The sequence below is a fragment of the Eucyclogobius newberryi genome, unplaced genomic scaffold, assembly GCF_026437365.1.
Source record: "Eucyclogobius newberryi isolate DKJ021-1_F unplaced genomic scaffold, fEucNew1.0.hap1 SCAF_20, whole genome shotgun sequence".
In the NCBI taxonomy this organism is placed as follows: Eukaryota; Metazoa; Chordata; class Actinopteri; order Gobiiformes; family Gobiidae; genus Eucyclogobius; species Eucyclogobius newberryi.
In genome coordinates, this window is record NW_027315835.1 from 3798570 (window position 1) to 3824553 (window position 25984).

Consider the following 25984-nt stretch of genomic DNA (forward strand, 5'->3'; position numbering starts at 1 on the left):
CTCCTCTCCTCCCTCTCCTCCCTCTCCTCCTCTCCTCCTCTCCTCCCTCTCCTCCCTCTCCTCCTCTCCTCCTCTCCTGCTCTCCTCCCTCTCCTCCTCTCCTCCTCTCCTCTCCTCCTCCCTCTCCTCCTCTCCTCCCTCCTCCTCCTCCTCCTCTCGTCTCGGGGCAGAGTTGGTGATTTAAATGCAGGAGCAGGATTCAGAGTCAGTTTATTGCAGGAGACGAGAGCGTTCAGGGTCTGGACAGAATGTGACGAGAAGAGAGAGAGTTTTCCAAAGAACAAAAACACAAACTCATCAGGGAAACGAGTGATTCATGTCTCAAGAGGCTCTGCATCTGTATAATGCCGGATCATTCTGCGGTTTTGACTACGTTCAGAGCATGTTCAGAGCATGTTCAGAGCATGTTCAGAGCATGTTCAGAGCATGTTCAGAGCATGTTCAGAGCATGTTCAGAGCATGTTCAGAGCATATTCAGAGCATGTTCAGAGCATGTTCAGAGCATGTTCAGTGTCTGTTTAGTGCATGTTCTTACCTGAGTTCTGCACCTCGTTCAGATAACTGTCGTCCGTCACCACCTGCAACACAGACGGGAAATATGATCCGAGAGTCGCATCTGAACGTCTGAACGTCTGAACGTCTGAACGTCTGAACGTCTGAACGTCTGAACGACTGAACGTCTGAACGTCTGAACGTCTGAACGTCTGAACGACTGAACGTCTGAACGTCTGAACGTCTGAACGACTGAAGCGGGAGAAATTAAACCCTTTTCCCAAAACTGAAGCTCCGGGTTTTAGTGTCGATGTGGGGACACGGGGCCCTTTATGGAGCGAGTTCAGGAGAAAAACTCATAATGCACTGAATTAATACGATTTTATGAGCGCTGAACCAGCAGCACCAGCAGCACCAGCACCAGCAGCACCAGCAGCACCAGCAGCAGCAGCAGCAGCAGCACCAGCACCAGCAGCACCAGCAGCACCAGCACCACCAGCAGCACCAGCACCACCAGCAGCACCAGCAGCAGCAGCAGCACCACCAGCAGCAGCAGCACCAGCAGCAGCAGCAGCACCACCAGCAGCAGCAGCACCAGCAGCAGCAGCAGCACCACCAGCAGCAGCAGCACCAGCACCACCAGCAGCACCAGCATCACCAGCAGCAGCACCAGCACCACCAGCAGCAGCAGTACCAGCAGCAGCACCAGCAGCACCAGCAGCAGCACCAGCAGCACCAGCAGCAGCACCAGCAGCACCAGCAGCACCAGCAGCACCAGCAGCACCAGCACCAGCAGCAGCAGCAGCAGCAGCAGCAGCACCAGCACCACCAGCAGCAGCAGTACCAGCAGCAGCACCAGCAGCACCAGCAGCAGCACCAGCAGCACCAGCAGCACCAGCAGCACCAGCACCAGCAGCACCAGCAGCACCAGCAGCACCAGCACCAGCAGCAGCACCAGCACCTGCACCAGCAGCAGCAGCAGCAGTAGCAGCAGCAGCAGCAGCAGCAGCAGCAGCAGCAGCAGCAGCAGCAGCTGTACAAGATCGTGTCCCTAATATCTTCCTTTTATTTACTTATTTCAAAACACACGCTGTAGAACATCGATTTGATTAATTTACAAAGTAGAACTATGTGCAATGGCTGAAGTCATTGCGAGTGTAAAAGTACAACATGTGTGTAAGTAGTACTGGTAGTACTGGCAGTACTACTTAAGATAAAAAGTCTGATTTAATTGACAACAAATTATATTAAAGCTGCGCTAGCTGCAATGATGGCTCCGCCTCCCGCGCGGCCATGTTTTCTGCTGCGTTTTGCAGCACCAACGCCGCTCAGTAATTCACCGTTGATGATTGCGTAGTTTGCGACTCAAATAGTAGTTTGTCCTGACAAATTGCACAATCATGCAGAACGCAGACCTGAGCAGGGAGAAAGAGAGAGAGCCTCGGTGACCCGGCTGCACCCCCTCCTCCCTGTAGAGCTAATGCTAACGCTAATTAGCGTTAGCATCAGCAGGAAATTAAGCCTTTTTTGAGGACATGTTACGCAGAGACAGTAAGAAATATCAAGATTGTTTTTAAATTTGTATCAATTTTCAATGTCTGTAGATGCAAAAAGTGTTGTTTTGAGCTCGATCGGACAAAAACCTGGGACAAGTACGATTTTGAAAAAAGAAAGTCAAACGTGGCGGCGTCAATGCCCCATTCATTTCAATGGGAAAAAGCACTGATACTTTTGCAAATACTGCAAAAAGTACAAGTTGTTCAGATGTCAGAAGCAACAGCCCCTAAGACTTGTTGAAATCGTGAGTTGAAACGCGTCAAAAATCTGGAAAATCCTGGAAAACAAGAACATATAGTGTCTGCTTTATGACGCAGACACTCAATTACTAAACAATTACAGCCTTATTTCCCCTTCTTAGTTAATTAATCGATGCAGAGTCACGTCCTCAGTCGCCCTGGAAACAGCCACTTGTCAATGTCCTGCAGAAATCCACAAACTATTGGGTGTTTGCGGAGCGAAGCGTCACGTGGTCGTCCTCGTCTGTCCTGCACCTGATCCCGCTCGCCGCGCGCTCGGTGTGTGAGCGTTCACGCGCCGGCGCCGGGGCCTCAGCTGCCGAGGCGTCGGATGCGATTAGCGTAGCGTAATGTAGCCGCGTTACGGGAGCGAGCGCGCCAATCGTCGCACATGTCGGACACCAGAGGTCACCTGTTACCGCGGTAATGTCATCAGAGGAGGGGAAACAGTCTGTGAAGGGCAAATATTTGTAGACTTAGGGGATGAGTGTGCGTTCTGTGCTTGGCCTGGCCTTAAAGGGGCAGTACCCGCTTTTCTTAATGAAGTAAACTCTATTTTGCCCCAGCACAGACCAGGAAGCTAAGGAAAATACTCAGATATCACGAGATTTTACATTTTAACACAAAATAATTGCACTTTTTAGCAAACATTGTGAGCTTATACTAGAAGATCTTTCAAAAACGGCTCTGGAAATGTGGAATGTTGTTGTATTTTATAGTGTAGATACTTAATAGTTAGTTTTAGTGTTGATTAGTGTCTTATATTAGACACCTTTGACAGATATATTGTATAAAAGCAGCTCTTGGGGTCATAATGACACAAATATCAAACTATAAAGCAGTTTATTCTACACCAAGCAGGAAGTGCGCTGTTAGCATGCTAGTGTTTGTTAGCGTGCTAATGTTTGTTCGCTTGTTGTGACGGTAAAACTCCGCTCTGCTTATAAACTTGTTTTCTTTTTTAAAGTTGGGAAGGTTTAAAGTTGTTTTTTTGTTTTTCAAATTTTTCAAAGGTAAAACTCGCTTTAAACTAGTAGTATATGTATTTTTCAATATACGATATTTGTTTTGTTGTTGTGGCCAATAATCGGAATATAAAATCCATAAAAAGTTATCGTCAATTTGAACTCATCAATCTGTTTAAAAACACATGGCAAACACACAAAATATTAAGGCCAAATATCAGCTAAATTTTACAATACCCTCCGATATCACCGATTACCGATCCCTCCAATCTGGCATTTACTTCATCACACGGAGACAAAAAGGTCACGGGTCAGATCTGTGGGAAGGGGAGGCGGCCGCGCTGAAAGTACAACCGGAACGTTTCTCAAAACAAACACATGTGATTGACTCAATTCATTCATTAAATGCTAATGCTAATGCTAAATGCTAAATGCTAAAGATAATTCCAGGCAAAGCAGCAGCATCTCCATGACGACAAGCACCTCCTTCACAGCAGCTTTAGGCTTCTTTTTGGAAAGTACTTTGCAGATTTCACAGTTTTTTTATGTATTTTTTAAAGTTAGCATTTTTTATGCCATAAAATAAGTGATTTTTGGCTTTTTTTCAAGCCTGTTTCACGATAATAGACTGAGATTCAGACCCTTAGCAGTGTTTTAAAGTCATCATTGATGTAAAATATGCTATCATAATATTCACATCCCATAAGCATTCGTCAGAAGTTGTAGTTTCTTATTTTCGTGGGGCTTTTTGCCATTTTCTTGACAAAAATCCCACCTTCCACCAGAAAAACTGACACGATGCACCTTTCATTTCGAGCAAACGCCGGCACACGCTGGACAAAAGCCACTGGGTCCAGAGAGTGAAGGTGAAACGGTTTGAGTTTGGACCCTCCCGCGCCCCGTACTTGGCATCGCTGGACCAGGAAGCGGCCTCGTTTCTGACATTGCGGTTTCGCTGCGTCAGGAAAGCTTCGGATCCACTTTGTGCTTGAGTTACGCCTTTGACTTTGGAGCGATCGTGCAGTCGCCGAGAGCCGGACGTCACTTCGCCTTCGACACGTTTCCTGCTGAATCTGAACTTCATTGTGTCGTTTATCTTGATGTCTTTGTCCTGTCGAGGTCAAGGACGTTAGAGGTTTTCAATGGATTCTGTTCATGCTCCTTAGATCCAGACTCAGGTGGAGGGCGAGATGTTCAATGGTTAAATACCGTATTTTCCGGACCATAAGTCGTGTTTTTTTCATAGTTTCTGCGACTTATATGTGATATTATTTGTTATTTTCACACTGGCGACCACCAGAGGGCGCTCTAGGCTCTAAGCGACGCAGAAGAAGAACCTGCACTTCCTCTTCCTCTGGAGTTTGTGGAGTTGTTTAGAAGTGACACAGAGGAAGAAGAATTCAGTGGATTTAGTGATTTGGGGTAAAACTGATGCTTTGCTAAACTTGTTAGCATGCAAATCAATTTCCACAAAAATGCGACTTATACTCCAGTGAGACTTATATATGTTTTTTTTCTTCTCTATTATGCATTTTTTGGCTGGTGCGACTTATAGTCCAGACAATCCGGTATATGTTTTCTGTGGTGGTATTTTGCAATAACACATTGGACAGTATTGGTGTTTGCTGCTGAGGAGGCGGGGCTGTGTGCGATAAAACAGGAACGTTTATTTCTTGTATGTTTTTCTGCACTTATCCTTCTTAAAACATTCTCTCTTTACTTTGGCATCTCATGTTTTTGAACATCTACTGGGAGCAAATCTCACTTTTTTTTCTTTATGTATATATTTTTTAAAGATGCAGCAACAAAAATGTACATAAAACAAACTGACCAATGTAAAAAATAATAATAATAATAGTACTAAAAAATAATAATAATATTAGTACTAAAATAAATAAATAATAATGTACTAAAAAGATAATAATAATAGTACTAAAAATAATAATAATAATAATAATAGTACAAAGAAATATTGATAATAGTACTAAAAAAATATATAATAACAATAGTACTAAAAATAATAATAATAGTACTATAAATAATAATAATAATAGTACTAAAAAAAATAATTATAATAGTACTAAAAAATAATAATAATAGTACTAAAAAAAATCAAAAATAAATAAATAATAGTAATAATAATAGAGAAAATGTAATGAATGAACTTGGTGTGAGGCAGAAATGCTCAGAACGCGTCTGGTGATGATTCGACCTGATTCTATCCTTATCTTTAGAAATTTGAAACCAAGTGTTTTTTTGAGGCTCAGATAAAGACGACCTCGTGAACAGGATTAATGAAACAAGCGTAAATGAAGCTGTATCTAACTCCAGGTTTGTTTGTGATGAGAAAACATTGTAAAAACATGGGTAAAAACTCAAAAAAGTCCATTTAACACATTGAGTAACAATAGTTCAAATGTAAATCTGCCACAACTAAATTTGAAACAATATTCAACCTTAAATAACGACCTGCACTGAGCTCCTGTAAAAGATCGGTTCATGTCACTTCAAAGCTTTCAAAAATGCTAAACCGTAAATCATTATCATCAAAAAACGATTGTACGTTTTGTTTTTTACAATCTAAGCACAACTAAAGAGAATAAAAGTCCATTTACATTTACAACAAAGAAAAACCTGAACGCCACTTTTACTCGAATAAGTATCATCCTTTTTTACTACATTGCGCTATATTATGCTAACCGCTAACCGCTAACTGCTCTGCCGCTCGTTTAATTTGCGCCATCGAGCGAATCACAGCGGTTAATCCAATTCAGCCAGACAACACATAGTTTCCCTGATACTAGAAGATTTTGCATTAAACGTGATCTCAGCGTCGACAGAAGAAGAAGAAGAAGAAAAAAGCGAAGCTGAAATGACTCAATTCGTCTTCAATATCCGGGAAACGGGCCTCGACAAGATAAAAGCTGTCACAACATCCAATATCTGTGTCTGATAAGGCCAGAAAATACTGTCTGGAGCAAAGTCGTGTGGAAGTTACAGACTTTTGTTGTTTTTATTGTTTTTTTAAATGTAGTGAGTCATAAATGTTGGATTTAAAGACGACATGTTGTGTTTTGGGGGTTTTCAAAGAGGCTGCACCTGATGTTTACGGTTTCTAAACGTGAAAAACAGTTCAAACTCTTCGTCACATGCGTCGCTCACTCGCCTGACGCTTTCCGACATGTTCACAACGATGAGTTTGTCTGCACTTTTCGCCGGTTTCTGAGCGAGTTAAAGCTAACGAGCATTAGCATGCTAACGGTGCACTTCCTGCTTCTCTGAGAGTAAAACACTTCATATTTAGAGGCAGGGAAAGTGCTGTGGTCACATTTTCACACACACTGTCAATCAATCAATAAGACAGATTAAGTCAAGCAGTAAAATGAGAAATTGTATTAGTCCAGGTTTAGTCCAGATTTAGTCCAGGTTTAGTCCAGGTTTAGTCCAGCTTTAGTCCAGGTTTAGTCCAGGTTTAGTCCAGATTTAGTCCAGCTTTAGTCCAGATTTAGTCCAGCTTTAGTCCAGGTTTAGTCCAGCTTTAGTCCAGGTTTAGTCCAGGTTTAGTCCAGATTTAGTCCAGGTTTAGTCCAGATTTAGTCCAGCTTTAGTCCAGGTTTAGTCCAGATTTAGTCCAGGTTTAGTCCAGGTTTAGTCCAGGTTTAGTCCAGGTTTAGTCCAGGTTTAGTCCAGCTTTAGTCCAGGTTTAGTCCAGGTTTAGTCCAGGTTTAGTCCAGGTTTAGTCCAGCTTTAGTCCAGGTTTAGTCCAGCTTTAGTCCAGGTTTAGTCCAGGTTTACTCCTTTAGTCTTAGAGCTCGTGTCTTCCTCACATTTCTCTCACTTCCTGTTTCTTCGTGAACTTTTCTCTTTTTCTCTGAACAAATCCAAACATCACATTATTTATGAACTCAAAGCAAATGGATCAAAAACTCGTCCTCGTGGTGTTTCTGCCGCTCGCTCGACTTCCTCCCCTCGCCTCCCCCACCTCCCCTCGCCTCCCTCATCTCCCCTCGCCTCCCTCGTCTCCCCCCGCCTCCCCCACCTCCCCTCGCCTCCCCCACCTCCCCTCGCCTCCCTCGTCTCCCCCCGCCTCCCCCACCTCCCCTCGCCTCCCTCATCTCCCCTCGCCTCCCTCCTCTCCCCTCGCCTCCCTCATCTCCCCTCGCCTCCCTCCTCTCCCCTCGCCTCCCCTCATCTCCCCTCGCCTCCTCCCCTCGCCTCCCCTCGCCTCCCTCCTCTCCCCTCGCCTCCCTCATCTCCCCTCGCCTCCCTCCTCTCCCCTCGCCTCCCCTCATCTCCCCTCGCCTCCTCCCCTCGCCTCCCCTCGCCTCCCTCCTCTTCCCTCGCCTCCCCTCACCTCGCCTCCCTCCTCTCCCTTCCTCTCCCCTCCCCTCCTCTCCCCTCCTCTCCCCTCGTCTCCCCCCGCCTCCCCCACCTCCCCTCGCCTCCCTCATCTCCCTCCTCTCCCCTCGCCTCGCCTCCCCTCACCTCGCCTCCCTCCTCTCCCCTCCTCTCCCCTCCCCTCCTCTCCCCTCGTCTCCCCCCGCCTCCCCCACCTCCCCTCGCCTCCCTCATCTCCCTCCTCTCCCCTCCCCTCCTCTCCCCTCCCCCGCCTCCCTGGTCTACAGGAGTTAGACGTAGTGGACCGAAGCGAGACCAGATGTGCACATCTCGCTCGTCTGATGACTTCATATTAATTGGTTACGACTCAATTATCGGTCGAAGCCACAGTCGCCTCCTCCACTGACTCCGCCCACATTCAAAGTGTGTTAAAGTTTGTACAGTTTATGGTTTATAAACCGCATATCATTATTATTATTATTATTATTATTATTATTATCATTATTATTATTATTACAATCTCTGAACAGAATCAATCAAATACTAGTTCCAGGTTTAGTTTCAGGTTTAGTCCAGGTTTAGTCCAGGTTTATTCCAGGTTTAGTCCAGGTTTAGTCCAGGTTTAGTCCAGGTTTAGTCCAGGTTTAGTCCAGGTTTAGTCCAGGTTTAGTTTCAGGTTTAGTCCAGGTTTAGTTTCAGGTTTAGTCCAGGTTTAGTCCAGGTTTAGTCCAGGTTTATTCCAGGTTTAGTCCAGGTTTAGTCCTGGTTTAGTCCTGGTTTAGTCCAGGTTTAGTCCTGGTTTAGTCCTGGTTTAGTCCAGGTTTAGTCCAGGTTTAGTCCAGGTTTAGTCCAGGTTTAGTCCAGGTTTAGTCCAGGTTTATTCCAGGTTTATTCCAGGTTTAGTCCAGGTTTAGTCCTGGTTTAGTCCTGGTTTAGTCCAGGTTTAGTCCAGGTTTATTCCAGGTTTAGTCCAGGTTTAGTCCTGGTTTAGTCCTGGTTTAGTCCAGGTTTAGTCCTGGTTTAGTCCTGGTTTAGTCCAGGTTTAGTTTACAGTTGATAAACTTATTGGAAAAAGCTGCTTCTATCGTCTCTGAACAGAATCACACTTTTCAATCGATCAAAAACTTGTCATAAAAATATCATTTCGATGTTTTAATAAAGTAAAGTGATTGAGTCATTTAGTTTCAGAATCCAAACCACATTTTTCATTGAGAGGAACGAGCACAAAAGTGGACAATATGGAACAAAAAATCAGATTGAATTATGTTCATAGATTTCCTTCAGTCTCATTAAAACAACAGCAAATGTCAATACGAATTTTCTGAACATCCAAAATGTAAAAAACGAGCGCTGACGTTAACAATCATTCAGTCTAGCAATTATGCTTTCGACTAATCGGTCCGTTGTTCAGACCTTTACTCGATTTGACCTCGATGGAGCTAAAGTGTCGCCGCCTGAGCTCGTCCTCATGTGTAGTATCCGAGTATTTTTACAGATACAATAGAGTTTTAAAGCGAAAAGGCCAAAAACCTTCATGTCCCGTGTCATTTTGATGTAACTCCTGCTTCGTGAAACGTCTTAGAGTCGGTTTATTGTCCAGAGAACCATTATTTCATGACTAAATTGACAGCGACTTCAATAATCGATTCACTCGTCGCACGACCTAAAACAGACTTTAAATCTTTACAGTTTAACACATCACTATAAACCACCTCGTGCAGATAGAATTAAATATATTGTCAGAACATTGGGTAAAGGAATAAGAAAAAAGCCGATATTTAAGCGTTCTGCCTCATTAAACGTCTGAAAACACCAAATAAACCGAGACTATGTTTCACGTTTGATCGCAGCAGTTTAAATAACATTATTATAATAAATACATAACTCGTGGACACACAATGAACTATATTGGCAGAAAATTGGGCAAAGGAATAAGAAAAAGCTGATTTTTAAGCATTCTGGCTCCACCAAACGCCATTGACATTTAGATAAACGCTCGCTAACGAACCGACGTAACGACTGAATTACAAAATTAAATGAAAAATCTGTCCACGCGACGTTTTTTTTAACATAAAAAAATGTCTTTAACAATTCCTATGATTTACAAACGAATGAGACAATTATTACAGAAAGACGAGCGGATCGAGCGCCTTTAAACGCACCACTTAGTCTAAGACGCGTTCAGAAATGGATCAATTAAAACTGAACTAACAGTGAAGTACGTGTAGTGAACACCTCGAGCTTTAAACGGCCCTGGTGGTGTTTTTAGCTTATTTTTGTCTCTTTCTTACTCGTGCTTTGTGTTTTAAGCGGACTAGAGTGTGTTTACGATGTTGGGGATGTTTGTTTCCCTCCGTCCCAAGACTAATTTCACATTTTTGAAACGATAAAGGATGAATTTGATCTCATTTTACCACAACGTCATGGGATTTTGAACCAAATCACACAAAGATGAGGTGAGATTGTTGCTTAAACCCTTCGGAAAATGTGAAAATCAGACTTTCTACTTCAAAGCTTTTTTAATTAGTGATGGGCGTCATATATATATAGATTCGAGCAACGGTTTGGTGCCATTGAAGAGGCTACGGTCCAGAAATGTGGACGTTATTTGGCTCAGATATTAGTTCTAAGCTGCACCGGTCTGTGCGAGCCCATGTGTCATCGCCACTTTGTCCCAAATGCATCAGATCTGACTAAGTCATGACTAAAATAAACACGAAAACAACGATTATTGAGCAGGAGGCTGTGTTTCACGTTTGATCGCAGCAGTTTGAACAGCAGTAACCGAAGGGAATGCACTGTAAAATGTGCAAACTGTACGATATTGACCAGGAAATTGCGAAAAAAAGCTGATATTTAAACGTTCTGCTCCATCAAACGCCTGAAAACACCAAACAAACTGAGACTTTTGAGCACGAGGCTGTGTTTCACGTTTGATCGCAGCAGTTTAAATAGCATAAATGTAATAAAAACATCACTATAAACTACCTCGTGCACATACAATGAACTATATTGGCAGAAAATTGGGTAAAGGAATAAGGAAAAAGCTGATATTTAAGCATTCTGCCTCATTAAACGTTTGAAAACGCTAAACAAACCGAGACTATTGACCACGAGACAGTGTTTCACGTTTGATCGCAGCAGTTTGAACAGCAGTAACCTAAGGAAATTCACTGTAAAATGTGCAAACTGTACGATATTGACCGGGAAATTGCGAAAAAAGCTGATATTTAAACGTTCTGCTCCATCAAACGCCTGAAAACACTAAACAAACCGAGACTATTGAGCACGAGGCTGTGTTTCACGTTTGATCGCAGCCGTTTAAATTGCATCAACATCATAAAAACATCCCTGGTGCACATACAATGAACTATATTGGCAGAAATTGGGTCAAGGAATGAGGAAAAAGCTGATATTTAAGCGTTCTGCCTCATTAAATGCCTGAAAACACTAAACAAACTGTTTCACGTTTGATTGCATCCTTTTAAATAGAATTAACATAATAAAAACATAATAAAATCATCACTATAAACTACCTCGTGCACATACAATTAAATATATTGTCAAAAATTGGGAAAAAGGAATTTAAAAAAGCTGATATTTAAGCATTCTGCCTCATTAAATGCCTGAAAACACTAAATAAACCGAGACTATTGACCACGAGGCTAATAGCATTATTATAATAAAAACATCACTCGTGGACACATAATGAACTATATTGGCAGAATATTGGGTAAAAGAATAAGAAAAAGCTGATTTTTAAACATTCTGGTTCCATCAAACGCCTAAAAACACCAAAACAAACCAATATTGAGCCATGTTTCGTGTTATTAATTCACATTCGGTGCAACAATCACGCCTCGATCCCGACACAAAACCACATGGACGCGGGAAAGCTCCTGCTCCAGCTCCTCCCGGTTCGGACGGAGCGGTTTAGAACGCGTCCCACCCCCCCCCCCCCCCCCCCCCCCCCCCCCCCCCCCCGCGGTATCCCGCCAAGAAGAACCCAAAGCGGGGGCAACAGAGGGCGAACGACCCCACTAACGGCACTGATGCGACCGGACAATGGCGCGTAATTGGCTCCTCGCGTTGATTAGCGGGACGCGTCTTACGCGCGAGAGCCGCGGACCCGCTTCACCTTTACGCACATTAATGAGGTCAATAATCGGTGAGGCTCGCGCGCAGCAGGTCACGCACCGACAGCAACAACTAAACAAATCCAAAATGGCTCAGATCTATTTTTTGTGTGTGTTTTGTTTGTACCTCCGCGAGCAGCGGCCGCATCCACAGCCACACGCCCCCGAACAAAAGCAACATTTCCCGGCTGCCGCAGCGGCGACGCATCCTCCCGTCCATCCGTTTCCCCGGTGGTGGCTCCGCGCGTGTCAGAGGCGGACGGATCCCATGTCCGGTGCCTGGAAAAGCGGGTGGTGAAGGTGGAGGAAGAGGTGGAGGAGGTGTAGTCCGCTGCTGAGGCTGCCGTGCGTGGATGTGCTGGAGGTGAGAGAGAGAGAGAGAGAGAGAGAGAGAGAGAGAGGGATGAGGGATGGAGAGGAGGAGGAGGAGGAGGAGGAGGAGGAGGAGGAGGAGGAGAAGCTGCGCTGTTGGAGGGAAAAAGAGGGGGAATAATGAAAAGGGTGCGGCACGTAAAAAAAGGAAGAAGAGACATAAACCAGTCCTGAGAAATTGTTGATGTTTGCAAAACGACCCCCCCCCCCTCGCTCTCTCTTTATCCCTCTCTCCCCTCTCTCCCCTCCTCCCTCTCTCCCTCCCTCCCCCCTCTCTCTCTCCCCCCCTCTCTCTCTTTATCCCTCTCCCCCCCCTCTCCCTCTCCCCCTCTCTCTCTCTCCCCCTCTCTCTCTCTCCCTCCTTCCCTCTCTCTCTCTCCCCCTCTCCCCCCTCTCTCTCCCCCCTCTCTCTCCCCCCCCTCCCCCCCCTCTCTCTCTCTCCCCCCCTCCCCCCCTCTCTCTCTCTCCCCCCCTCCCCCCCCTCTCTCTCCCCCCCCTCCCCCCTCTCTCTCTCCCCCCCTCCCCCCCTCTCTCTCTCTCCCCCCCTCCCCCCCTCTCTCTCTCTCCCCCCCTCCCCCCTCTCTCTCTCTCTAAAGTCTTATTGGATAAATGATGAATCACCGGTGCATTGGCTGAAGTGAGGGAATCAGAGCCGGTGATGTTTGGTGAAAAAGTGGTTCAGTCTTTGTTGTTTTTTGTATATTCAAGGACTTATGTATTCGTTTTTTAACCAACTAAAAAAACAATAAGCTTTTTTTTTAATTGTCATGCTCCTTTTAATTATAAATTCTGGCTTCAATTAATTTTTTTTACTTGTCTTTTACACACTTTATTTTAAGTGTTCCACTACGTGTTGAATCTTTGGTTGCCCAATATGTTTTTTATTTATTTAAAATTATTATTATTACTTTTATTATTATTAATGAATGTATTATTCTTTTTTATTATTATTATTATTATTATTATTTATTATATTGTATTTTTTATTAAAAAAAATTACTGATCAAACTTTCCCTCTTGGGATTAATAACGTTTGAATCTGGATCATTCGTGCGTCACAAATCAACAGTAGAATTACATTGTGAGACGTGATGGTTTCTACGGGAAGCGACGAGTCTTTACTTTTTCTACTTTGCCTTTTTTATAAACACTAAATTGTTTTGTAATGTTTCCTGAAAAGTGTTTATTGCCAGCGAGCATCTGGCGGCTCAGTCGGCGCAGTTATCAAGGCGTTTGAGCGGCTTTTACACGACTTTACGCAGATTTTTAACTGGCAAAGACATTCATCAATCGAAGCTCTAAAAGCTCAAAATCACACAAAAACATAATCAATATTTAGTGTTGCACTTTTACCACAAACAGGGAACGTTTCAGACACTCACAGATCGTGCTTCATTTGTTAGAAGATTTTTATCGAGTCCATTAGTTAGCCCCGTATGCTAATCACCAATGCTAATCGTTTATTAGCATTTTTCTACATAACTCGCTACAACAAAACCACATTTGTGTTTTAAAACCTGATCTGCTTTTGTACGATGTCATTTATAAGTAAATATTTTCTTGTTTACATCCGCGAAAACAAATGTAAACTGTCGTGTCGCTCAGAACAGAGATCGATAAAGTGCGACAAACTGTTCTTGACACCATCGTCCCACTCGATTTCAGAACTATGTATTTGGGCCTCGGGACTCCGGCCATGGACACAGGCGGTGGATACTTCTGGATGACGCGAACGGAGTCGACGATCAACGACTGGACCGACATTCTCGTGGACAAACGGAAAATGGGGACAAAAAATGGAAAATAAACCACATTTGGACTTAATTTGAATATGAATAAATGCGACAGACTCTGGACTAAATGGGTAAATTCTCTCTGGACTTCGGGCGCTTTCATTTCATTTCATTTGGATGTGATGCGTGGCGGAAGTGTCTGGGGAGAGGGAAGTCTGGGAGTCCCTGCTTGGACCCAGAAAAAGATGAATGGATGACCTTTTTTTATCTTTTCTTTTGCTTGCCATGCTCTCTCTGTTAAATGCTAAAAAAGCCAAAAACAAATCTAGATCAAATGGAAATATTACATCTTTTGAATGTTCCGGAGTTTCTAAAATACAAACTATATCTATACGTCTATAATTAAAGCTCTGCGGAAGCGTTCAGGGGCGGTTTTCTTCGTTGTGTTTTTGGCTCGTGAAAGTGCGTTGTGTTCCATCCCACAGTCTTTCGCCAAAATCTAAAATCCAACACTCTAAATGTCTAAATATGAAGCTGGTGCCGTGCCACAGCGCCACTCGCCGCCGCCTGATACAATAGAACACTAAACATAATTAGCTTGATGGAAGAATAGACGAACAAAGAGCGTTTGGCATCTGCTGCTGAACGCTGGACTCGTCGGGGAAAAAACGATCTGTTGGAAAGCGTTTGTTGAAGGTTGTAGTTTTTGACATTCTTCTTCTTCTGGAGCTTTACGCGACTCGACCGCGGCGCCGCAGATTCAAATCAAAACGTGGAGGATCCGGCGTGACATTTGGACCACGGACAGCGCTCGGATCTCGACTATAAAGAAGAACTGTAGGTGTGTTTTTGAGTTGTTCTAAGCTTTTGAAAACACAAACAGTTCATTATTAAACCAAATAAAAAGAATAAACACTGATTTTCATGTATAAACACACTTTGTTTGTAGATTTTCACGATCTAGAAGGCTCCAGTTTCCACATTTCAGCCTTTATTTAGTTAGGAATCGCATTTAAAAAGTCTCAATGAACCAAAATGAATCACTCGACTACTAATAATTGTTAATTGCGGCTCTTGCGTATTAATTTGTTATTTAATCTAAAAGCAGATGTGACTTTATTGCGCTTTGATTGAATTTATAAGGAAAAATGTATTCAATTTTATGAATTTAGTAGTAATTCTTATGTCCTCCTCCATGTGTTTAAAGTCCATTCACCATCTTTGATCTCATTCTGTTCGTTTTGGGGTTGAAATCACACAGAAAACAAACTCTGAAGCAGTAAATCATGGAAAACATTAAATCTCCTCACACATCAGTCTTTGGAGCAGTAGCTGGAGCTCCACTTTCTGTTTTATACAAACATCATCTGACGTTATACCAATGTGAAAGAAAGAAAGACCAACAAAGGCTGCGTAACGTTGGATCTTAAAGCACTTTGGTTGTGTTTTCACCAGATTTCGCACTTTTTCAAAGCGTTTGCAGAATTAAATCAAGTTAAAGTGAAGCAAGTTTGAATCTCCTTCTCAGAGACACGGCCGGTGCCAAGTGTAACGGAGAGTGATTCATCTCGGCCCATTCAGCACCGCGGACAGCTCCGTCTCCTCTGATCCCGATCCTCATCCGCCGACAGCTGTCATTCCGCTCGCTCTCGTGTTCAAAGTGAAGCAGACGAGGCCTTCATCCGCCTATAGCCGCCGCCTTCATCCGCCTATAGCCGCCGCCGCCTTCATCCGCCTATAGCCGCCGCCTTCATCCGCCTATAGCCGCCTTCATCCGCCTATAGCCGCCGCCGCCTTCATCCGCCTATAGCCGCCTTCATCCGCCTATAGCCGCCGCCTTCATCCGCCTATAGCCGCCGCCTTCATCCGCCTATATCCGCCGCCTTCATCCGCCTATAGCCGCCGCCTTCATCCGCCTATATCCGCCGCCTTCATCCGCCTATAGCCGCCGCCTTCATCCGCCTATAGCCGCCGCCTTCATCCGCCTATATCCGCCGCCTTCATCCGCCTATAGCCGCCGCCGCCGCCGCCGCCGCCTTCGTCCCAGGAAAACATCGTGAGTGGATTTACTTAAAAGAACTTCACCGGATTTTTTCCGTCTTCAAAGGTGAAACAAAAAATCAAAGTGGTTCATTTTAAACCATCGGAACTTATTCCTCACTTTCCGAGCGCATTCTGAGCATCCTAATGGTTTAAGTTGATGAGCACGTTTCACAGCTTTCAGGGGCGGAGTTTGGGCGCTCTAACACAGGGGGCACTCTAACGCTCTAACACAGGGGGCGCTCTAACACAGGGGGCGCTCTAACGCTCTAACACAGGGGGCGCTCTAACGCTCTAACGCAGCAGGGGGCGCTCTAACGCTCTAACGCAGGAGGCGCTCTAACGCAGCAGGAGGCGCTCTAACGCAGCAGGAAGCGCTCTAACGCAGCAGGAGGCGCTCTAACGCAACAGGGGGCGCTCTAACGCAGCAGGAGGCGCTCTAACGCTCTAACGCAGGGGGCGCTCTAACACAGGGGGCGCTCTAACGCTCTAACGCAGAAGGGGGCGCTCTAACGCAGCAGGGGGCGCTCTAACGCTCTAACGCAGGGGGCGCTCTAACACAGGGGGCGCTCTAACGCTCTAACGCAGAAGGGGGCGCTCTAACGCAGCAGGGGGCGCTCTAACACAGGGGTCACTCTAACACAGGGGGCGCTCTAACACAGCAGGGGGCGCTCTAACGCTCTAACTCAGGGGGAGTTACTTAGTTCTGCTTCAAAGTGATGTTTAAAGCTCATCGCAGTTGATCTAGTTTCCGATTCGCTCTCCTCGAGTACGTGTTCTTGAGTAAATAAACCTAAACGTGGGTGTACGTTTCAATCTAAAGCTGTTTCCGTTAACGCCGTGTCGTTACATGGAGCGTCTGCGATCGCCCTGGAGCGAGCGAGAGCGAGAGAGAGATTAGCTGAATTCATCTACTTCACACACTTCAGTTTTACCCACAAGCCCCGGAGGCAGACGGATCGCTCGCCAAACCAAACTTGGGGGAAGCCGAACTTTAAGATTACGCTCCGATGTCTGTTTTCGCTGATAAGGCCCAACCTAGAAAAATAAAAAAATCCACTTATCGCTCTTTCCGCATCGGCGTCCTTCGCTTATCTCGGCCCCGTCATTTCACGCGGGATCTGGCGGCGGCGAGGCATATTTCTCGCCCTTAATGGCTTTTTCGGTGGGAAATGGAGCCGATGACGAAACAAAGACGATGACGATAATCTGTGGTGATGGAACGGGAGGACGAGGCTGAACGGAGCAGCAGCAGCAGTCGGTCGGTCGGTTGTAAATAAAGGGGGAAAAACGCTTGAATATTTGGTAGAAACGCATTTTGATTTGATCACGGCAAAAACATTCGCTTCAATCAGTTTCTGCAACGATAAAAGACGTGTTTCCATCCAGTGTGTCGTTATTCCCCACACACAGATCTTCAGTGTGTCATTGTTCCTCACACAGATCTTCAGTGTGTCATTGTTCCTCACACAGATCTTCAGTGTGTCATTGTTCCTCACACAGATCTTCAGTGTCATTGTTCCTCACACAGATCTTCAGTGTCATTGTTCCTCACACAGGTCTTCAGTGTGTCATTTTTCCTCACACAGATCTTCAGTGTCATTGTTCCTCACACAGGTCTTCAGTGTGTCATTTTTCCTCACACAGATCTTCAGTGTGTCATTGTTCCTCACACAGATCTTCAGTGTGTCATTGTTCCTCACACAGATCTTCAGTGTGTCGTTATTCCCCACACACAGATCTTCAGCGTGTCATTGTTCCTCACACAGATCTTCAGTGTGTCATTGTTCCTCACACAGATCTTCAGTGTGCCATTGTTCCTCACACAGATCTTCAGTGTGTCATTGTTCCTCACACAGATCTTCAGTGTCATTGTTCCTCAAACAGATCTTCAGTGTGTCATTGTTCCTCACACAGATCTTCAGCGTGTCATTGTTCCTCACACAGATCTTCAGCGTGTCATTGTTCCTCACACAGATCTTCAGTGTCGTTGTTCCTCACACAGATCTTCAGTGTGTCATTGTTCCTCACACAGATCTTCAGTGTGTCATTGTTCCTCACACAGATCTTCAGTGTGTCATTGTTCCTCACACAGATCTTCAGTGTGTCATTGTTCCTCACACATAGATCTTCAGTGTCATTGTTCCTCACACAGATCTTCAGCGTGTCATTGTTCCTCACACATAGATCTTCAATGTCATTGTTCCTCACACAGATCTTCAGCGTGTCGTTGTTCCTCACACAGATCTTCAGTGTGTCATTGTTCCCTACACATAGATCTTCAGTGTGTCATTGTTCCTCACACAGATCTTCAGTGTGTCATTGTTCCTCACACAGATCTTCAGTGTGTCATTGTTCCTCACACAGATCTTCAGTGTGTCATTGTTCCTCACACAGATCTTCAGTGTGTCATTGTTCCTCACACAGATCTTCAGTGTGTCATTGTTCCTTACACAGATCTTCAGCGTGTCATTGTTCCTCACACAGATCTTCAGTGTCATTGTTCCTCACACAGATCTTCAGTGTGTCATTGTTCCTCACACAGATCTTCAGTGTGTCATTGTTCCTCACACATAGATCTTCAGTGTGTCATTGTTCCTCACACAGGTCTTCAGTGTGTCATTTTTCCTCACACAGATCTTCAGTGTGTCATTGTTCCTCACACAGATCTTCAGTGTGTCATTGTTCCTCACACAGATCTTCAGCGTGTCGTTGTTCCTCACACAGATCTTCAGTGTGTCATTGTTCCTCACACAGATCTTCAGTGTGTCATTGTTCCTCACACAGATCTTCAGTGTGTCGTTGTTCCTCACACAGATCTTCAGTGTGTCATTGTTCCTCACACAGATCTTCAGTGTGTCATTGTTCCTCACACAGATCTTCAGTGTGTCATTGTTCCTCACATAGATCTTCAGTGTGTCATTGTTCCTCACATAGATCTTCAGTGTGTCATTGTTCCTCACACAGATCTTCAGTGTGTCATTGTTCCTCACACAGATCTTCAGTGTGTCATTGTTCTCTGTGGTTCAGATCTGTTGTACATTAGTTTGTTCTTCTCCTTTCGATGTTTCCTCTGCTCGATGCAGATGATTTGAACCTTCTCAAACAGACTGACATCTCGTCCATGACCACGGGATTTGTCTTTCCACGTGGTCGTTACAGAAATGAGAAGACACTGGGTTTAAACAGCGTGTTTCAGTTGAAAGATCATGACCTGCAGCAGTTCCACAGCAGGAGACGAACTACTGAGTTCAATCCTAGTGGCCTTTTTTCTATTTATTTATTGTAGAGGAAGTGCATTTGTTCATCCTCTCTCTCTCTCTCTCTCTCTCTCTCTCTCTCTCTCTCTCTCTCTCTCTCTCTCTCTCTCTCTCTGTGTCTCTCTCTCTCTGTGTCTCTCCCTGGACCAGAGTAGGAATCACACAGATTTTCTGCAGCCGTCCGGTCGCCATAGAAACGGAGCAATCTCTCTCTCTCTCTCTCTTTCTCTCTCTCTCTCTCTCTCTCTCTCTTTCTTTCTTTCACTCTCGATTACATTATCTGGCTTTGTTTAGCTTCGCTCTCGTGGCACGCGCCTCAAACACAATCATGTTCTCAAAAGTGCAATACCAGAAGAAAAATAGAATAAAAAATATATAATAATCATATTTCTCAGTCAAATATGGAGATGTAAATGTATTTTTATTGACAAAATAAATAGGTAAAACAGCCATTTCTGCTTCGTTTGTCCCTTTGTCACAGGCCTGTGCGATAAAAAAGGCATAAAACAACAACAATGTAACAAATTCAATATTAATTTAACAAAAATAATAATGAGCAAATAATGAGTTTTGGAGGAATTGGCTGAATAAAAGACAATTTTAAACAGTTTTAGCCCAATTTTGGTTCCGTTTTATAACTCGCACGGCCTTATTGTCTCTGCCATTGTTTTTTAATAAATGTTATAAAAGTCATGCACATTTCTGTCACTTCTGAATAATTTTTGAGACTTTTATTTCAGGGCAAACGCCGCATAAGATGAAGAGACGTCCCCGCCCGGCTCCGCCCGTCCCGGCCCCGCCCGTCACGGTGGATTGGCAGCCTTTAAAAGCGGGCCAGGCTTTGAAGATTAATTGTGTCCTTAATTTTCTGGTGTGAAACTAAATACCCCACGGGCATCGCCCCCACCCCCTCCAATCCCATCATGCTTTGCCTGGATCACCCCCCCCCCCCCCCCCCCCGGTGCAGCTGGGAGGGGCCAAATGTCTGTGGTTGATCTGGGTTTTTTTTGATAGTTTTGCATAAATATCAGAAAAATCTTAATTTATACAGGGGATTCTAGGACACTACTTTCACTACTACAAATACTACAATCAGTACTAGGTAGAGGTGAAAAGTAGTAGTAGAGTTATTAATTACTACTTTACTACTACTACTACTACTACTACTACTACTACTACTACTACTACTCCTCCTAATGCTACTACAACTACTACTACTCCTACTACTACTCCTAATGCTACTACTACTACTACTACTACTACTCCTAATGCTACTACAACTACTACTACTCCTACTACTACTCCTAATGCTACTACTACTACTACTACTACTACTGCTACTACTCCTACTACTACTCCTAATGCTGCTACTACTACTACTACTACTCCTAATGCTACTACTACTGCTACTACTCCGACTACTACTCCTAATGCTACTACTACTACTACTACTCCTAATGCCACTACTACTGCTACTACGTCTGCCTACGATGCCTACATTTTGAAAACAGAATTGTAGACATGGTTTTGGTATTTACTGTCACACTCGGGCCGGCACTGTAATGGAGCAAAGGATCATGGTCTTTGTAGTTCTCAAAGCAGTGCATTTAAGCAAAGAATTATGTGAATCGATATATTGTGATACTATTGACGATACGATACCATTTTATTCCACTCATCGTTACATAAAACTTTTACTGCAATTATCGACTCTGTACATTTTTACCCGTATCACTACAACTACTACTACAATATTCCGCACCCCCTAAATACTTGAATACTCCGTCCTCGTCCCCCGTCGTCGCCCGATGCCAGGACAGTTGGTATGGAAACGGATCAGCGAAAGCTCAAACCGCTTCTTGCTTAACGACTCGCGTCTTCCCCTCCGTCAGCAGCACCACGGAGAGCGACGGAGAGGGGAACGCCGAGGGAAACTAATGATCCGAGTGGAGACGGGGCCATATTTCAGTTCACGGCGTCGGCGCGGCGATTAGCGAGGCTTGTGTGACGCGCTAAAAAGAAAAAAAGAATATGCGAGAGACAGAGAAGATGAAGAGAAGAAGAGAATAATAGCACTGCAGTTTTGTTTGTACAAGTAACTGCTTTTGTCTTCTCAAGCGTGAAAACTAAACTCTAAGTTAAACGATTTAGACATTCGCATGTTTACTGTCTCCTGGTGTTTACTGTCTCCTGGTGTTTACTGTCTCCTGGTGTTTACTGTCTCCTGGTGTTTACTGTCTCCTGGTGTTTGTTGTCTCCTGGTGTTTACTGTCTCCTGGTGTTTACTGTCTCCTGGTGTTTACTGTCTCCTGGTGTTTACTGTCTCCTGGTGTTTACTGTCTCCTGGTGTTTACTGTCTCCTGGTGTTTGTTGTCTCCTGGTGTTTACTGTCTCCTGGTGTTTGTTGTCTCCTGGTGTTTACTGTCTCCTGGTGTTTGTTGTCTCCTGGTGTTTACTGTCTCCTGGTGTTTGTTGTCTCCTGGTGTTTGTTGTCTCCTGGTGTTTACTGTCTCCTGGTGTTTGTTGTCTCCTGGTGTTTACTGTCTCCTGGTGTTTGTGTCTCCTGGTGTTTGTTGTCTCCTGGTGTTTGTTGTCTCCTGGTGTTTACTGTCTCCTGGTGTTTACTGTCTCCTGGTGTTTGTTGTCTCCTGGTGTTTACTGTCTCCTGGTGTTTGTTGTCTCCTGGTATTTACTGTCTCCTGGTGTTTGTTGTCTCCTGGTGTTTGTTGTCTCCTGGTGTTTACTGTCTCCTGGTGTTTGTTGTCTCCTGGTGTTTACTGTCTCCTGGTGTTTACTGTCTCCTGGTGTTTGTTGTCTCCTGGTGTTTGTTGTCTCCTGGTGTTTGTTGTCTCCTGGTGTTTACTGTCTCCTGGTGTTTACTGTCTCCTGGTGTTTGTTGTCTCCTGGTGTTTACTGTCTCCTGGTGTTTGTTGTCTCCTGGTGTTTACTGTCTCCTGGTGTATACTGTCTCCTGGTGTTTACTGTCTCCTGCTGTTTGTTGTCTCCTGGTGTTTACTGTCTCCTGGTGTTTACTGTCTCCTGGTGTTTGTTGTCTCCTGGTGTTTGTTGTCTCCTGGTGTTTACTGTCTCCTGGTATTTGTTGTCTCCTGGTGTTTGTTGTCTCCTGGTGTTTGTTGTCTCCTGGTGTTTACTGTCTCCTGGTGTTTGTTGTCTCCTGGTGTTTACTGTCTCCTGGTGTTTGTTGTCTCCTGGTATTTACTGTCTCCTGGTGTTTGTTGTCTCCTGGTGTTTGTTGTCTCCTGGTGTTTACTGTCTCCTGGTGTTTGTTGTCTCCTGGTGTTTACTGTCTCCTGGTGTTTGTTGTCTCCTGGTGTTTACTGTCTCCTGGTGTTTGTTGTCTCCTGGTGTTTGTTGTCTCCTGGTGTTTGTTGTCTCATGGTGTTTGTTGTCTCCTGGTGTTTACTGTCTCCTGGTGTTTGTTGTCTCCTGGTGTTTACTGTCTCCTGGTGTTTGTTGTCTCCTGGTGTTTGTTGTCTCCTGGTGTTTACTGTCTCCTGGTGTTTGTTGTCTCCTGGTATTTGTTGTCTCCTGGTGTTTGTTGTCTCCTGGTGTTTGTTGTCTCCTGGTGTTTACTGTCTCCTGGTGTTTGTTGTCTCCTGGTGTTTACTGTCTCCTGGTGTTTGTTGTCTCCTGGTGTTTACTGTCTCCTGGTGTTTACTGTCTCCTGGTGTTTGTTGTCTCCTGGTGTTTACTGTCTCCTGGTGTTTGTTGTCTCCTGGTGTTTACTGTCTCCTGGTGTTTACTGTCTCCTGGTGTTTACTGTCTCCTGGTGTTTACTGTCTCCTGGTGTTTGTTGTCTCCTGGTGTTTACTGTCTCCTGGTGTTTACTGTCTCCTGGTGTTTGTTGTCTCCTGGTGTTTGTTGTCTCCTGGTGTTTACTGTCTCCTGGTATTTGTTGTCTCCTGGTGTTTGTTGTCTCCTGGTGTTTGTTGTCTCCTGGTGTTTGTTGTCTCCTGGTGTTTACTGTCTCCTGGTGTTTGTTGTCTCCTGGTGTTTACTGTCTCCTGGTGTATACTGTCTCCTGGTGTTTGTTGTCTCCTGGTGTTTACTGTCTCCTGGTGTTTACTGTCTCCTGGTTTTAACTGTTTCCTGGTGTTTACTCTCTCCTGGTGTTTGTTGTCTCCTGGTGTTTACTGTCTCCTGGTGTTTGTTGTCTCCTGGTGTTTACTGTCTCCTGGTGTTTGTTGTCTCCTGGTGTTTACTGTCTCCTGGTGTTTGTTGTCTCCTGGTGTTTACTGTCTCCTGGTGTTTGTTGTCTCCTGGTGTTTACTGTCTCCTGGTGTTTACTGTCTCCTGATGTTTGTTGTCTCCTGGTGTTTGTTGTCTCCTGGTGTTTACTGTCTCCTGGTATTTGTTGTCTCCTGGTGTTTGTTGTCTCCTGGTGTTTGTTGTCTCCTGGTGTTTACTGTCTCCTGGTGTTTGTTGTCTCCTGGTGTTTACTGTCTCCTGGTGTTTTTTGTCTCCTGGTGTTTGTTGTCTCCTGGTGTTTGTTGTCTCCTGGTGTTTGTTGTCTCCTGGTGTTTACTGTCTCCTGGTGTTTGTTGTCTCCTGGTGTTTACTGTCTCCTGGTGTTTACTGTCTCCTGGTGTTTGTTGTCTCCTGGTGTTTGTTGTCTCTTGGTGTTTGTTGTCTCCTGGTGTTTACTGTCTCCTGGCGTTTGTTGTCTCCTGGTGTTTGTTGTCTCTTGGTGTTTGTTGTCTCCTGGTAATTACTGTCTCCTGGTGTTTGTTGTCTCCTGGTGTTTACTGTCTCCTGGTGTTTACTGTTTACTGGTGTTTGTTGTCTCCTGGTGTTTACTGTCTCCTGGTGTTAACTGTCTGCTGGTGTTTGTTGTCTCCTGGTGTTTACTGTCTCCTGGTGTTTGTTGTCTCCTGTTGTTTACTGTTTCCTGGTGTTTACTGTCTCCTGGTGCTTGTTGTCTCCTGGTGTTTACTGTCTCCTGGTGTTTGTTGTCTCCTGGTGTTTGTTGTCTCCTGGTGTTTACTGTCTCCTGGTGTATACTGTCTCCTGGTGTTTACTGTCTCCTGCTGTTTGTTGTCTCCTGGTGTTTACTGTCTCCTGGTGTTAACTGTCTGCTGGTGTTTGTTGTCTCCTGGTGTTTACTGTCTCCTGGTGTTTACTGTCTCCTGGTGTTTACTGTCTCCTGGTGTTAACTGTCTGCTGGTGTTTGTCGTCTCCTGGTGTTTACTGTCTCCTGGTGTTTACTGTCTCCTGGTGTTTGTTGTCTCCTGGTGTTTGTTGTCTCCTGGTGTTTACTGTCTCCTGGTGTATACTGTCTCCTGGTGTTTACTGTCTCCTGCTGTTTGTTGTCTCCTGGTGTTTACTGTCTCCTGGTGTTAACTGTCTGCTGGTGTTTGTTGTCTCCTGGTGTTTACTGTCTCCTGGTGTTTGTTGTCTCCTGGTGTTTACTGTCTCCTGGTGTTTACTGTCTCCTGGTGTTTACTGTCTCCTGGTGTTAACTGTCTCCTGGTGTTTGTTGTCTCCTGGTGTTTACTGTCTCCTGGTGTTTGTTGTCTCCTGGTGTTTGTCGTCTCCTGGTGTTTACTGTCTCCTGGTGTTTGTTGTCTCCTGGTGTTTGTTGTGTCCTGGTGTTTGTCGTCTCCTGGTGTTTACTGTCTCCTGGTGTTTACTGTCTCCTGGTGTTTACTGTCTCCTGGTGTTAACTGTCTCCTGGTGTTTGTTGTCTCCTGGTGTTTGTTGTCTCCTGGTGTTTACTGTCTCCTGGTGTTAACTGTCTCCTGGTGTTTACTGTCTCCTGGTGTTTGTTGTCTCCTGGTGTTTGTTGTCTCCTGGTGTTTACTGTCTCCTGGTGTTTACTGTCTCCTGGTGTTTGTTGTCTCCTGGTGTTTACTGTCTCCTGGTGTTTGTTGTCTCCTGGTGTTTACTGTCTCCTGGTGTTTACTGTCTCCTGGTGTTTACTGTCTCCTGGTGTTTACTGTCTCCTGGTGTTTGTTGTCTCCTGGTGTTTGTTGTCTCCTGGTGTTTACTGTCTCCTGGTGTTTGTTGTCTCCTGGTGTTTGTTGTCTCCTGGTGTTTGTTGTCTCCTGGTGTTTACTGTCTCCTGGTGTTTACTGTTTCCTGGTGTTTGTTGTCTCCTGGTGTTTACTGTCTCCTGGTGTTAACTCTCTGCTGGTGTTTGTTGTCTCCTGGTGTTTACTGTCTCCTTGTGTTTGTTGTCTCCTGGTGTTTACTGTCTCCTGGTGTTTACTGTCTCCTCGTGTTGTCTCCTGGTGTTTGTTGTCTCCTGGTGTTTACTGTCTCCTGGTATTTGTTGTCTCCTGGTGTTTGTTGTCTCCTGGTGTTTGTTGTCTCCTGGTGTTTACTGTCTCCTGGTGTTTACTGTCTCCTGGTGTTTGTTGTCTCCTGGTGTTTGTTGTCTCCTGGTGTATGTTGTCTCCTAGTGTTTGTTGTCTTCTGGTGTTTGTTGTCTCCTGGTGTTTACTGTCTCCTGGTGTTTGTTGTCTCCTGGTGTTTACTGTCTCCTGGTGTTTACTGTCTCCTGGTGTTTGTTGTCTCCTGGTGTTTGTTGTCTCCTGGTGTTTGTTGTCTCCTGGTGTTTGTTGTCTCCTGGTGTTTACTGTCTCCTGGTGTTTGTTGTCTCCTGGTGTTTACTGTCTCCTGGTGTTTGTTGTCTTCTGGTGTTTGTTGTCTCCTGGTGTTTGTTGTCTCCTGGTGTTTGTTGTCTCCTGGTGTTTACTGTCTCCTGGTGTTTGTTGTCTCCTGGTGTTTACTGTGTCCTGGTGTTTGTTGTCTCCTAGTGTTTGTTGTCTCCTGGTGTTTGTTGTCTCCTGGTATTTGTTGTCTCCTGGTGTTTGTTGTCTCCTGGTGTTT

The 25984-nt window shown here is 44.8% G+C and overlaps 1 protein-coding gene across 1 annotated transcript in view; it reads right to left on the reverse strand.

Annotated features, from left to right (window-relative positions):
* The window catches only part of LOC140369139 (neurotrypsin-like), a 50846-nt gene extending 38843 nt beyond the window's left edge, over positions 1 to 12003 (reverse strand). Inside the window, exons 1-2 of the mRNA XM_072456394.1 lie at positions 11855 to 12003; positions 536 to 578 (exon numbers count right to left, since the gene is read on the reverse strand). Coding sequence (XP_072312495.1) covers positions 536 to 578; positions 11855 to 11947 — 136 coding nt within the window. The 5' untranslated portion in view covers positions 11948 to 12003. The remainder of the gene's footprint in view (positions 1 to 535; positions 579 to 11854) is intronic.
* Positions 12004 to 25984: the final 13981 nt, after the last annotated feature.